Here is a 15,651-nt window from a genome sequence, read left to right as displayed (position 1 = left end):
TAACCCAAGAAACCATTACTTAATTGCATAGAACTATAAATGAAAACCACATGTTTCTATTGTAGCTGGTTTAGTGTATCATGCTAACCTGTTCAAATCCTTCAGAAAAGTTTCAGTTAATTGCTTATGCATATAACTGAAGAGTCTCCAATTTTTTGTAATCTTCTGCATATAAAAGTGGTTAGCATGGTTAAGTGACATGTCAAGAATGCTATCTGTTAAAGCTAAATCACAGCAAATCAAGTGAATTTCCAAAGAAAAAGTTACCTATGAAGAACCAGCCTTCTGACAAATTACATGGGAAATCATTAAGGATCTGACCCAGAGCCCACTGAAGTCATGGAGAGTCTTTCCATTGACTTTAATGAACTTTGGATCACGCTATAAAAGAGCTGACAAGTCGTCAGTTCCACTTTACAGCATAAATTCTGATGAGAAATGTTTCTTGCTGGAAAGAAGAAGTTTTATCCTGCAACCCTAAATCAGCACATGAAGGTAATTTCCCAGGGAGAAGTGAAAAGACAACAAACCTCTCAACAGTATCATGTTCATGCAGGGAGAAAAACCTGATCCTGTCCACTTCCTGATTTCAAATCATTCCAGATCATGTTCATGAGCAACTGTTTATATGTTTCCAATTCCAATGCCATTAACAGCAGCAAATAAAAAAGGGAAGAGAAATAAAGTTGCGAAGGTGAGCCCCTGTCTTGCATCTTAAAGATATCCATAATTTGGCAAAAACACCAAGGCTGAAATCATGAAAGCACTCCTCTTCAACAAAGCACTTAAGCATGTTTAAATTTAAGCTGTTGCTCAAGTCCCATAGACCTCACTGTAGACAAAGGAGTGTGAGTGTATGTATGTGTGTATGTGTATGAAAGAGAGAGAGAGAAAGGGCAGTTGGTACTAAAAGAAGATATTTATTAAAACTCCAGAAAGTTTACATTTCTCAACTCTGCCCTTACATTCCCCAACATCTCCCATTTTGTGACTCCCTAACATATCTTTATGTCCAATGGCTTTTCAGGAGGAGTTTCCTACCCCTACCCACACTTTTGTTCAATATTAAACATCTCTCTTCTAGATTCAGTCCACATGGTGCAGATTCCTAACACACGTGTTTTAGGGATGAACTGGGCTTCACTCCGTCAATTTTCCATATTCATGTGTTTGCAAGCACATGTGGTTATTGCAGAGAGCATAGATGGAAAATGCACCCTGCTGTATCATCCCCACATATGAAATAATGTGACATTAGGGTGAAAGAGAAAGAGAGCAGCTGGCATAAAAGGTAAGGGGAGTGTTCTGGCAGCAGCAAGAAGATCTGAGATATGAGAAAGAGGACTGGGGAACTGGAGCTACAATTGCTCCTTATCCTCTGCAGCTCCATGTGAGTGGCATATCTGAAACCCATATCTGAAACCCATCATTTTTTACAGGTTTGTGCTCCAAATGGATGACAAAGAACAATGAATTGACAATCTGGCATTTGGGTACCAAACACTAAAATGAGTCACCTCCACAGTTAGGTACAAAGAGAACCTTTATTTTCTCATACATTGAGGGACAGACATGAATAGGGGAAAAAATAAAGAATGAGGAGAAATACTAAATACATGAAATTTACAAAGTTACAGCACACCAGATGAGAACATCCTCAGATTTTAGAGAAGTTCAGATCTGGATCTGAATTGAATTCTCTGCCTCACACCTAATTCTGCTTACTACAGCTCACTCAAGCGTACAGCAGAAATAAAATAAATAGTAGGCCTAAATGAGTGTGAGGAATTATGAAAACAGACAAGTATTGAGCAACACATGCAGTGAGAAATGCTAAAAATCAAAGCTTGAAATTATTCTCATTAGTTAAGCACTGAAAATATGTTGGACCTGGTCTAAAATATATCAAGATAGTCCCTGCCCCAAAGAGTTTACAGTATAGATGATTCATATTTTAAGGTCAGAAGGAACTGTTGTGATCATCTAGTCATTCTAATATGGCTTCCTGTCTGACACAGACCACAGAACAAATAAGAGAGCCAAGGCACACTGGGAGAATCAGAGGAAAGAGTTACCTTATTTACTCAATGTCCCTTTATTATTGCCATTTTTTTCCAATTGTGGACTTGACAGAAGAACACAGTCCTTGGGAGAAAGGTGAAGAGAGGTACACAGGGAACGAGAGGTTACTCCATGAATAGGAAGCAGCATGAAGGTAGGAGTGAAAGAAGGAAATTAAAAGGTCATTGTTGCTAAAGCAAAAGAGAAGTGGGAAATGTGAGAGATCAGATATGTATAGGTTGAACCTCTCTAATTTGGCACCCTCAGGACCTGACCAGTGCCGAATTAGAGAATTTGCCGAACCGCAGGAGGTCTATTTTGTCTAGCAGCATTACTAACACTTCCACTGCTTACTGGGATCTTGGAAGACATTTAGGGGTAAATTAGAGCTAAATTACAGCACAGAACACTGAGATCCAGGACTGGTGGCTGTAAAGAAACCTTATGGGACTGCAGGAAACTTGGCCACCCCCATGCCAGACCATGGATGTTGCTGGACCAGAGAGATTCAACCTGTAGCTCAGGCAGAGCTTTGCAAATTAATTCACATCAATTAAATGAAAGTTCATAGCTAATGGCAATATACAAATTCACATTTGTATAAATAATTTTAAGACTTGCACTGATTCAAATTGTACTCTGCAAAATATTGACAATATTCTGTAGGCAACAATTCTACATTGACCTGAATGGCCAAATGGTTCTTCTACAAATGTCTAATCAGTTGAATCCTGAGGTCAATGGAAAATTTGCCCAAACAATAAATGAATAAAAACTATATTAGAAATTCAGAGTTTGGCCCAAACAAAACTTAGGGGCAAGTTATGTAAAGGCCCATGAAACCTACTGGGTCAGTGATAACTGGGTCATCAAAATGACTGCTTGCAAATGTTCTGAGATTTGCAAAGCTTTCATAGCTCATCTGGAGTGAAGGAGTATAGTAGTTATTTTATTGGTCAATTGGCCCTCACCATAATATAGACAGAATGAAGTAATCAAACAGTAAAGAAAGGCAGTTACAATTAATTCTTTCCTTCCAAATTCCAGCATCAGTATTTCATAGGGAAAACAGGACTGAATTGACATGATCCATTCATCTGTGTGTTTGAATCACACGTGGTTGTTTAAGAACATAGTTCTTATTAACTCACAGGAGCTATGCCCAAATCTACCACCTTTATATTTTCCACACTTGCCTAAATTTCATGCTTGTTTCCCGATCCTCAAGCCAAGCTCCACTGTCACATCCAACTAGTCTGGGTTTCCTATCTTAAAGGGAACAAATAGTAACCTTTTTTCAGTTCTCACTCATTCAAGTCTCATTTCTATTATCATCATCTCTGTTCTGTAGTAGTGGTAGCAGGGGAGTAATTATAGTCTAAGCCAGCTGTGTCCAACCCATGGCTAATGAGCACTCTTCTCCCTCAGGGTGCGGCTCGTGAAACCTCCCCCAATGGCTTGTAAAGCCACCCCTGCACTCCCAAAAATGGCCCTCTCCTCCGATCTGGGCAGGGGAGCCATCCAACGCGGCCATTAAAGATGGAGAATTAAAGATGGCGTCAGCTGGCGGGAGCCTGATGTGGTCAAAAAGCCTTTAAATGTATTTTCTTAAAGGGACAGAGCTTTATTTTTATTTTTTTTCCTCAACCAAATGCAACTGGGGTTCCTTTTAAAGGGGGAAAAGGGAGCAGTCCCTTTTTTTTTTTTTTTTTGCTTGACAACTTTGCCCCTCACTGGATCCACTGATATCTTGGCTCTTTGCCCAGAATGGGTTGGCCACCACTGGTCTAAGCTGTTTGGATCACTCACATTTATACTGGTGCCTTTCTGCCTCTTCTAATAATTGGTGATGGCTTCCATTTAAGGAATTTTGCCATATACTTCAATAAGATCAGGATTGAAGGGATTCTAAAGTTATGTATGCTGGTACCGTGAGTAGTATGATAGATGTACAAGTTTAGGTTTTTTTCTTCTAGGGAAATATGCTTGGAAATGAGAAAATAAGAGGTGATTCATTTTCTGTGTTAAAAACTCTTTTCCTCTTTCAAGGAAGTTAATTCAATAACAACATTACTTATAAATAGCAGTACAGAAATTTTGTTCTGGAAATGCCGCAACAGCTTTCCCAACACAGTTGGGATTACTTTATGTAGTTCCTTTTTTGTAGTTAGTATATCATACTCCAATATACTCATGTATAGAAATTAAAAATGGAAATTAGTGAGACATAAGCTTGTCCTCCATTAGTAAAAAGTTGAAAAAGACTAATATGGCTATCTCTCTGAAACCTACTCCATAAGTGATGGGCAGACCATTTGGGAAAAAAAGAATCTCTTGAAACTCTCCACCTATTTCTAGATCCCAACTGAAACAGAACCTTTTTTAAAGCTCTGGTGTGTCTTCATATGTGTTTAGGCACCTGAAAGTTTAAAGATAGCATGAAAAATTCTGGCTTGGTGAGATTTCCAGATTGAGTTTTCAGACTCAAGAAGCTTAGATAGCTCAGATAAATGCTCATTATCTAGGCTTAAGTCTAAAATAATTTCTAAAGTTTATTGAATATCATTATGCATACAGCACAAATATTTAGGTGAAAAGTGATTAAAGGAAATCAGCTGTGATTACATATTAAATGATAGACACCTATAAAATACTTAAAATGAGGGTGATATAAAATGTCTTTAAGTTTCTGAGAATAAAAGAGGGACCTGACTCCAGAGTCATGGATCTTCTAAAGAGAAATAAAGTAAAGTAATGAGGAAATATTCTATTTGATGGTAACATTGTGTCTTCTAGCAAAGTTATTTAAAGCAGAAGAGACTACACCTTTCATCTTTAAAGGAATTAATCCTTACATTTGTTATCAGGCTGCAATCCCTTCTATTGGAAGGGTTAGCAATCTTTCATGGAATGAGATGATGACCAAGGAGCAGGTCATGCTCCCATTAAATTAATGGGATACTTGCTATTGACTTCAGGAGCAGTAGGTGCAAACCCCACATTTGTCCCTCGTCTTGAACAACAAAAACGTTTGCTTTCCATAGTATAAGATTTGACAAAACTATAATAACAAGCCAGAAATGGCAAGATGATCCATAGCAAAATGTAGATTTATTGACAGGGGTGTCTCATTATGTTTGAACAGAGCCTGAGTCACAGAACCTGATTTGGAGCCCTTAGATGCTATTGTATTCCTTCACCTCAGTCTACCTGCACCCAGCTTCTGTGTTAATGCTGATTCCTGAATAATTGAACGTCCTCTTTCCCAGGTATACCTGAGCCAATGATTTATATGATAATCCATTATAGGATAATATGACATAAGCTTTTTGTGAAAGTGACTATGCTCTTGTTGAGCAATAAAATGATTCCTCTTCAGTAATGCCTCTTCTACTTCAAGGAAGAGACTCTCAAATATAGTGATAACCTCTGTCACTATTTCCGTCTCAGGATGGTTTGAAATCCCCAACACAAATGAAGGTAATGAAAGCTGAGAGAAGCCGGCAGCATCAGACAACAGCAAAAAGCACTTAATTACAGTAGCTTTGATAGATTCTTGATAGCATTACAATGCTGTCAGCAAGATCTGATTTGCCACTGCCTTTCACTTCTTTAATGTTTAACCAACTTTGGACCCATGTAAATGACTATACAAGGAACAGGACAATGGAAAGTTGAGCCCACAATGTTTAGGGAAAATTTACATTTTGAGGCAGATGTATTTCCAATTGAAATTACATACGTTTAGAATAACTTCGAATAGTTTAAATATGCCAGACTTCCTCTCCCCTCCCCCACCCACCAATGGAGGGAGAGGGAGTCATCTACGTCCCTCTTGGATCCGAAAGAATTTCCCATTTTTTATAAACCAACCCAATGTGTGGTCATGAAAGAGGGACTAGATTAGGGTGCGAATTCAGGTCTAGCTGATAACAGTCCTTTACTCCCTGTCTTAGAGTTTTTCAGGCTAGAGCATTACATTCTGCTATTACTATTCTATTTTACTAACTGTAATTCTCGATGCCCCAGAACTTATTCCTCTAGTTCAGTGGTCACTTACCAGTAGATGAGGATCTACCAATAGATCTCAGAGCCCTGACAGGTGATCCTGATTGGTTTGGACAGGAAACTATCAAGCACTGGCACTTCAGTTGCCCCTCCACACACTGTCTTGGAGCTGTCCCCCTGGAAGCCTCCTGCTTGCTGTGCAGGGTATGGGAGGGAGAAGAGGCAGGGCGCTGATGTCAGGGTGTCCCTCCTTCCCCTCACTTATGTACCCTATCTCCACACAGAGAGAAGGGAATGGAGGGAGCTTGGCAAAATAAATCTGTCACACTCACACACTGTGTGTGTGTCTGTCATTCTCACAAATACACTCTGCTCTTCACTCTCATCATCTGACCCAATACATACTGTGGGGGGTTGTTGTTTCTTCTTTTACTGCTTGCAAAGTGGGTTATTTTTGGTTTTCGACTGGTCTGTGCATTTCATAATTTTCGTTTCCCTCTTACACTTCATTCTTTGGGTAGTGAGTTCTAAAATGCCTACCCTGTCGTGGCTGGAGTAATTATCCCTGTGGTAATTGCTGCTCCTGGAAGTGGCTGGCATGTCCCTGCAGCCTCTGAGAAAGGCAGAGCAGGAGGTCTCCACGTGCTGTCCTTTCCTGCAGACACCACTCTTGCAGTTACCATTGATCAGTAATGGGGAACCGTGGCCAGTAGAAGCTGTGGGCTCAATGCCTGTAGACAAGGGGCAGCACATGGTGCCATCGAGCCATTGCTGTAAATGCCAGCTGCTTTCAGGAGTGGTGCAAGGGCAGGCAGGGGGAAGCCTGCCTTAACCCCACTACTCCACCACCCAGAAGCTGTCTCAGTTAAGTGGTGCCCATCCAGAGCCTGCTTCCTGAATCCCTGTTCCAGTCATGAAGCTTCTCCTACACCCAACCTCCTGCCCCAGATATGAGTCCTCCTGCACCCAAACTCCTTTCCAGAGCTTGTACCCTGAAACCCCTTCTAGACCCCAATCCCGCATCCTGGGCTAAGCACAGAGCCCCTCTAACACACCAAACCCCTTGGCCCAAGACCAGAGCCTGAACCCCAACCCCAGCCTGGTGAAAGTGAGTGAGGATGGGGGAGGAAGGTGAATGGGGTGAGCAGGCTGAGGCCTCAGAGAAAGGGCGGAACAGGGGTGGGGCCTCAAAGAAGGCACAGGAAGGAAGCAGGGGAAAGGTATTTGGATTTGAGGTAGCTCTTATATTGCACTTAAACTGAAAAAGTGATCTTGTGGTTAAAAAGATTGGAGACCACTGTTCTAGTTAAACCCTTCACACACTGAGGCTTTCCCATTAGTTCTATTCTCACCAGTGAAGATTCTTGTTTTATCAGTTTTATCTCCTGGGTGCCCTTTGTGTCCAGTAGTGTCTCAGAGATTGTTCCAGAACTCTTCAGATTTTACTTTTGTACATCCTAAAAACATTAAGGTGACATGCTTGTGACCAAGTCTTTAAGATGTTGTCAGCTCTCTACACATTATCTAGGGCCATGTAGATGTTCTTTCATCTATTTTTAGAAGCAAATTTCTCCAAATTGGAGATTCCAGATAAAGTAAATGGAGCTTCTTTAGCATCTCCACATCTCCCAAAAATGGGGTTATTAATAGCAATCAACAAATTCACTTGCTCAGCCTCAGCATCTCATAGATGGCAAAGCAAAAAATTTATCTTTTTTCCCCCGCCTCATCCTGGACAGACAGTAGTACACCAAAAAAATATGTATTATTATAGGGTCAATATGAAATCTCAGTGGTCTAATTTAAATATTCAAATTAGATCACTGGGATTACATATGCCAAATTCTGAAGTCCTCAATATTTTACTCTGTTACACAGGCTAAATTCCTACTTGAGTTAATAGCATAAAATTTGCATGTAGATTTTGGAATTTTGCTTAATGACTTTATTGCATGAAAAGGCAGTGAAATGTTATCAAAAAAGAGCTGGCAATCTCAGGTTCTCAGTTGCTCTGGAAAGCTAAAGGCGTGTTTGATATTATTTAACTCGGTTAAATATGTTTTCTTTGTTTAAACACTATATACTTACCTAACTGATTTAGGTAAAGTAAAAAATATTGCCCACATTAATTCCATTCAAGATTTTAGCTTAAAAAAACCCCAAATGTCTCTCAGTCCCTAGCCACACGTACAATGTTTATCATCACTTTTCAAGAACCAGGAAATCTAGCATGGAAGCTGATGGTACAGAGTGTTCTAAACTCACTTTGCCATTGTTTTCTCAACAGCAGCACAAGTTAATGATATAAAGAAGTTTGAACTTCAGATGTTTTGGCTTTGAATTTTTTTGTCACAACCATACTACAATATATGCATCATAATTTGTATTGTTGTATCTTTTAGTTACAGAGCCAAACTCTGGTGCCTGTGCGTGCACATTCAAAGACAAGATTTGGCCTATAATTGATTTAGCTGAATTACACAGTGGTATTAGAATAAATATATGCTGAACAGTGTATTCAAGTACATTACCATTAGATCATAAACAAATGTTTGATCTGAGCTTGATTTAAAGCACTAATTTCTAGCATAGAAAGGTCAAAGCTTCTTTGTTTCCACTTACAGATTTTGTATAAGAGAAGTTAATTGGTAACTTATTTGGTCATGAGACTGTTTTATAAATGAACCACAAAATAAAACAAAGGCCTTAAAAGAACATGAGAAGAAATTAAAGTTTTGGTTTTTTGTTTTTGTTTTTTTTTTTAAGGAAGGCAAACAATGCAGAAGGAATTAAATACGATGAAAAATGAGGATATATGTTTTAATGTGGACAAAACACACACATCACCCTGCCTGCAGTCAATGGACCCCGATGTAAAGTCTCACAGAACTGCACCACTAAGTGAAGAATTCAGGGCACAGCTTGCACAGTTCCAGTACAGTCCTTCACTTGGAGATATAGAACCCTTTCATGGATCCTTAGAAGGAGGGTCCCGAAAACGCAAAAGCATGCCCACAAAAATGCCTCATGCTATCTGCACAGGCGATCCCACATCACCATCACACAGCTCTGAAGACAACAACATATGCTCTCCAAGTTTTCCTTTGATGTATCAACAACCCACACAGCCCAAGTACAGCTCCCAAATGATTGATCTGTGTAACATTGGTTTTCAGTTCTACAGAAGTCTGGAGCACTTTGGAGCCAAGCCCATTAAACAAGAACAAGTAAAGCCCAACATGATGTGGCCCAACACTCCTGCATTTGTGCAGACTCCTTACTCCTATTACCCGAAAGTTCACCCTGGCCTGATGTTTCCTTTTATTATACCCCCAAACTTTCATTTCAGGAATTCCTTCCAACTGAAAAGACCCTTGGAGCCAGCATTCAGGAGGACTGAGCTGAGCGAAAGTGGTGACAATAAACAGAAGGTGGAAAGAGTAGATGTCAACCTCCAGATTGATGACAGCTATTATGTCGATGTAGGGGGAGAACAAAAACGATGGCAATGCCCAATGTGTGAAAAGTCCTACACTTCCAAGTACAATCTGGTCACCCACATCTTGGGACACAGTGGCATCAAACCTCATGCTTGCACTCGGTGTGGGAAACTTTTCAAGCAGCTGAGTCACTTACACACTCATATGTTGACACACCAGGGCACTCGACCACATAAGTGCCAGGTGTGTCACAAGGCTTTCACCCAAACCAGTCATCTGAAGAGACATATGATGCAACACAGTGACATCAAACCCTACAACTGTAGGATTTGTGGCAGAGGTTTTGCCTATCCAAGTGAGCTGAAAGCCCACGAGACTAAGCATGAGAGTGGCAGAGAGAATATTTGTGTGGAGTGTGGTCTTGACTTTCCAACCCTGGCCCAGCTGAAGAGACACTTAACAACCCATCGAGGTCCTATACAATACAATTGCACAGAATGTGATAAAACTTTCCAGTACCCAAGCCAGCTGCAAAACCACATGATGAAGCACAAAGATATCCGTCCATACATATGTACTGAATGTGGCATGGAGTTTGTTCAGCCCCACCATCTCAAGCAACACTCCTTAACCCACAAGGTAAGTCACTAATGTGTAAATTTGCCCTGATCTTGAAGGCCAACACAAAGCCTTTGCACCATTAAAATCCAACTTACATGCTCCAAAAGAACTGATATCTACAGGCCCTTGTATGGATTTGAATTTTATGCAAAAACAACAAGAATAGTACGGCCATTAACAGAAATGATCTCTAGTCTTAAGAAATTCAGTGCAAGAAAAAAGAAATCTCATCATAGCCAGGAGTTCACTCAAGTTGCTTGTATTACTCCCCAAATTTAAATACACATTCTCCACATTAGTTTAGTTTTTATCTTCATGAAAACCATAGTTTTGTATAATGGTCTTTAGCAGTGAAATTTAAACAAATTTTTTTAACCATGTATAGACAAGAAAATTTACTACTCCTTGTTAGATTTTGTGTAAACGGCTTCTGTACTACAGTTAGAAAAACCATCCCAACCTCTACCACCTTATCCTAGAAGTAACCTAGAAAAACAAGTGACTGGAGCTGTACAAAAAGGGATCTGATCCAAAGCCCTTTGACATAAGTGGGAGTCTTTGCACTGGCATCAATAGGTTTTGGATCAGGTGTATAATCTGGAATGAACAGAAAAGAGTTTTCAGTGTGATGCGTAACATCTGCAATCAGAATTCTCAGTATATCACAAACCTATGGTAAGGATCAATTTTAATCTAACAATCAAATTGTATTTTAACTAATGTTGATAAACTAACAAACACATCCACATGTTTTATGAACAATTGGATTCAGATTTGGGTCTTCTCCCCCCACCAGTGGTCTAATTTGGGTTAATGTTTAAAATTAAAACACTAAGAACACAGAACATTGCAAAATTTAAGTATTATAAGCTAATTTTTTAGACAACTACCGGTACATAGTCAGTATTTTCTTTTCTCTTTTTCTTCCCATTTCCTCTTCTGTAGGACCAACTCTTCTTTGGATTTACTCTGTAATTTTAAACTTAGCTAAAAGTCTAATACAAACTTGCAATAAAAAATGCAACACCTTCTTGCCCATAATTAATCAAGTGTGATCAGTTGTGAGCACAATGGAAGAGTCCTTAGCTTCTAACGGTCTGTTAGATCTTAAAGCTATTATTTGTATCCACAGTTAATGTTTTATGCCCACAGATGGTCAGTAATGCCCAGTGCCACTGGTATTATTGCTTTAATTGCATGACTTTTTGCTCCTTACAAAAAATTGAGCAGGTAATTTTAAAATATTTTTCCTCAAAATAGAGACAGACTCTTTCTTGTTCCTTAAGGCTAAATCCAACACCCATTGAAGTCAAACTCCTACCACTGACTTCAACAGGGATTGTTCCAGGCTCCTAGTTATCAGATGTTGGAAAGTTATTTTAGGTCTCACTTAAGTTTATAAATGGTTGACTTGGTATTGGCATACATGCAATTGGTAGGTAAGCTACTAGTAGAGCAGTAGAATTTTACCACTGGGTTTGTCATTTGGATGTCCTAATGATATTAATACAGGGTAAAATTTTCAAAAGCTCCTATGCCACAGGCTGCTAAGACCCATTTTCTGAAAGGAGCTAGACAATTTTTTCCACAGTGTTATATAATAATTTCTCATCACTAATAAAATCATATGATGCTCTTGTAGTCAGTAAGAAAATCAGTTTAATGGCTCTCCCATAGACTTTCAGTGGAACTTGGGAAAGTGATTTCACTTCCCCGTGTCTTGGTTTTCCCCCATTTGTAAAATGAAGAACATGCTCCCCTATATTAATGTTCATAAAGTGCTATGTGATCTTTGGATGAAAGCACTATAGAAGTGCAAAATTATTATCTAAACGGAGTTTGAAAGGGGAGGCCGAATAGCCTGATATGACTGCTCTGTAAAACTTACTGAGGGAAGTGCCACTTGCTATTCCTCACTCCTATTTATATTGTTCTGTCATATAGACATTTTATGGTTTCTCTTTCCCCTTACAAAATCTTACATAAATTGACCAGAAGAAAACAAAAGTATCCAAATAGCTACCACTTCAGCAGGGTGATGTTAACAAGAATTGAACTTATTCATTGGTTTATTAGCACTGCTTGAATATATATTCATATAACAGCTTTGAAAATAAATGACTGAAACAGTCACATCTATTCAGTTTTCTGACTTTCTGTTTCCATAAGGGTGTAAAAGAGCATAAATGTAGGATCTGTGGCCGGGAGTTCACTCTGCTAGCCAACATGAAGAGACATGTGTTGATCCACACCAATATCAGAGCCTACCAGTGTCACCTGTGCTTCAAGAGCTTTGTGCAGAAACAGACTCTGAAGGCACATATGATTGTCCACTCTGATGTCAAGCCCTTTAAATGCAAGGTAAGACTTTCTCATGAGTTGCAGAGGCACAGTATTAGTGAATGCTCCCGAGATTTCATTAAGAGTGGTAGGATGCAATTGGAAAAGCAATACCTAAAATAATATTATATGCTAATTTAAATTCACTTTTCAGAATAATTCTTTAGTTTCTTTTCTTAATCAAAGTAGTTTCAGTGCAAATAAAAAATCCAAAACAGGGGCAGGAAAAATTACAGATTTTTTTTTATTTCCCACCTTAAATATTTTCAGTATCCTTAATCTTGAAGCTGTATTTTTTTCCTTAGTGAGTACTAAAGGTAGTTGCTGATCTGATAATGATAATAAAAATAGCTGACATTTCTTCTTTAGAATGAAATATGCTAGATAAAAGTGCTCAATAAATTGATGTACCTATTAAAATACATTGACCTGGGGAGTCACAGAAATGCCATTAACAATGCTCCATAATCCTACACTATAGCTGGTGCAAGACATGAGGTACACTGTAGCAAAACAGAACTACAAAAACATTTTGAATAGGTCAAATATAATTGCCTCCAAACTGAAATTTGGCCAGGACATTAGTATCCCAGCCTTCTGAAAAATACTTGTTTGCCTTTTGTGATGACAACCAAATAGCATAGGTTCATCTTAGGCAGGATTGCTACCTCCCTCAAGATAGCACACAGAAAATTAAATGGATGTAAAGCACATCTTGATCTGAACTTCAAGTTTGGAGGCATTTGGATTTGGGGTTCTGATTTACAACCATCTGAAGAAGTGGGTTGTACCAGCAAAAGCTCATGATACCATCTATATGTTTTGTTAGTCTTTAAGGTGCTAGACTATTTGTTGTTTTTCAATTTTTTATCATAGGGAAGAAGTTATTCAAGTTTGTTTTCCTGCTTAAGGCTGACCTGTATAATCACCATTTTCATTTCTTATATGTATTACTTCTTTTAACTGACAACATGGCTCAATAATATATCTTTTGCTTATAATGCCCAAATTTGTATGTTTCAGTCTCATTTGGGTATCCTTTAAGCACAAAGGAACTGAATGCAGTATAAATACTTACAGAGCATTATGTTTTCCAGTTTCTGCATAAACTCCTGGGCTTCGTCTTCACTGCCAGTTCTTCTGGCAGAAAATATGGTAATGAGGGACTAATTAGCATAAGTTGTGATCTCATTAACATATTTTCTGCTGTTTTGTTTTGTGCAAGGGGTTTTTGCACAAAAAGAAACAGTGTGGACTCTTTTTTTGTGCAAAGACCCTGTTTTCGGCAAGATCCTTATGCCTGTCAGGCTACGTCTACATAGCTTCCCTCTTCTGAAAAAGCCTATGCAAATGAAGTGTGGATTAGCATATTGCCGCACTTCATTTGCATAAGTAATTAGGAGCCATTTTTGTGCAAGTAATTAGGAGCCGTTTCTGCATCTACACAGTGCCTTTTTGTGCAAAACCCCTCTCTTGCGCAAGAGCTGTTCTTCCTTGATTTTTCAGGAAGAACTGCTCTTGTGCAAGAGGGGGTTTTTATGCAAAAAGGCACTGTGTAGATGCAGGAGCAGCCCGAGGCTGGCTGCAGCAGCTGGCACCCTAGGTGGGCTGGTGCAATTGGCTCCCCTGCCTGCACGGCTGTCAATGGCTGTGATGTCACCATGGGGCGCCCAGGCCAGCGGCGCCCTAGGCAGCTGCCTGGCTCGCGTAGGCTCACGGGCCACCCCTGTGTAGATGGTGCCTTTTTGCACAAAAACCTCTTGAGCAAAACCAGCTCCTAATTACTTATGCAAATGAAGCAAGGGAATATGCTAATCCACACTTCATTTGCATAGGCTTTTGCGGAAGCGGGAAGCTGTGTAGATGTAGCCTCACAGGCATAAGGATCTTGTGCAAAATGGGGTTTTTGCACAAACCACCCCCCCATCCACACTGCTTCTTTTTGCGCAAAAAGACATGACGGAAAATATGCTAATGAGATCACAACTTATGCTAATGAATTTCTCATTAGCATATTTTCTGCCAGAAAAACTGGCATTGAAGATATAGCCCTGGAGTTTGATCTGGATGCAATCTTTGAATTCTTCATTCAAGAGTCTGAAATGAGACCTGTTCTTAAAGGAAATGAAAGGTAGAGCTAATCACAAAATTTTCAATGAAATAGTTTTCTGTTGGAAAATGCACTTTAGTCAAAATCAAAATGTTTAATGGGAAAATAATTATATCAATTAATTTTTAAATGGAAAAAAATCAAAACAAATTATTTCAACTTTCTTGTTTTGTTTAAATAATGCTGAAATGTTTTGTTTTGACTTTATTGTTTCAGATCTGCTTGTTCATACTTTTATATAATATTACAATGATTTCATTTTATTACAATGTTATTTAACATCAAAGCATATTGTATTTAATATGTCATATTGTTGCCATATTATCAAAACAAAACACTTCACCTTATTAAAACAATGTTTCGATGGTACCAAATGACAAATGTTTAAAAATTTGTCAATGGGTAATTTAAAAAATTTCAGTCTTTTGTTCTGATTCAGAACAAACCAGAGTAGCAAGCGACATGTTTTTCAGCTAGCAGCAAAAGCTTCAGAGGAACACCTGTTTTCCTCCCCATCTCTACCCAACATTGCCTTTCAGAACAAAAACAAGTAAGCATTGTGGGCCACATTCTTCCCACTACTACACTGGTAGAAGTAATGTCTCTGAAGTCAAAAAGGAATTGAACTGCTGTAAGAAAGGGGAATGCCAGGGCCCCTAGCTCAGGGTTATCCATTGCCTCTCTGGTAGAATCCCCAAAGGAAATTTGGATTAGTCAAGACTTTTTGGATGGTATTCAGAGGGTTAAGGCAATGACCAGATAGCAGCCTTTTGGCACCCCGTTCCTCCTCAGCAGAAGGAAGGATATAGCTGTATGAACTGCCTGCTTAACAATGGCTCACATGTCCCCAGGGAACCGCCTGCAAATAGATTTCATCTTGCTTTCTCTTGTACTTTTCAAAGCTTCCTGTTTTCTCACGGTCCTTTTGGACAATTTACAGTCTTTCTCCCTCTCCCTCTCTCTCTGTGAGGAAAGGAACACCCTTCTTATGAGGAAAAAAAAATAGAAGAAGAATGTAAGGGAAGGACAGCACAGCAGTGGCCTTTCTGCCTCACTGCAGGCTGCAATTTT

General features: G+C 39.2%; 1 protein-coding gene across 5 annotated transcripts in view; it reads left to right on the top strand.

Moving 5' to 3' along the window:
- Positions 1 to 15,651, top strand: part of ZNF366 (zinc finger protein 366) — a 40,314-nt gene that overhangs the window by 16,186 nt on the left and 8,477 nt on the right. For 3 of the 5 annotated variants that reach the window (XM_006124296.4, XM_075932244.1, XM_075932245.1), the window contains 3 exons: positions 5,207 to 5,330; positions 8,836 to 10,148; positions 12,300 to 12,491. In XM_006124296.4, the coding sequence (XP_006124358.2) occupies positions 8,847 to 10,148; positions 12,300 to 12,491 (1,494 nt within the window). In that variant the 5' untranslated portion in view covers positions 5,207 to 5,330; positions 8,836 to 8,846. The remainder of the gene's footprint in view (positions 1 to 5,206; positions 5,331 to 8,835; positions 10,149 to 12,299; positions 12,492 to 15,651) is intronic. The other 2 variants (XM_006124295.4, XM_006124297.4) reach the window with 1 other exon arrangement.

The sequence above is a fragment of the Pelodiscus sinensis genome, chromosome 6 (genome assembly GCF_049634645.1).
Source record: "Pelodiscus sinensis isolate JC-2024 chromosome 6, ASM4963464v1, whole genome shotgun sequence".
NCBI classification, from domain to species: Eukaryota; Metazoa; Chordata; order Testudines; family Trionychidae; genus Pelodiscus; species Pelodiscus sinensis.
This window is presented reverse-complemented; position numbering and strand designations above follow the sequence as displayed.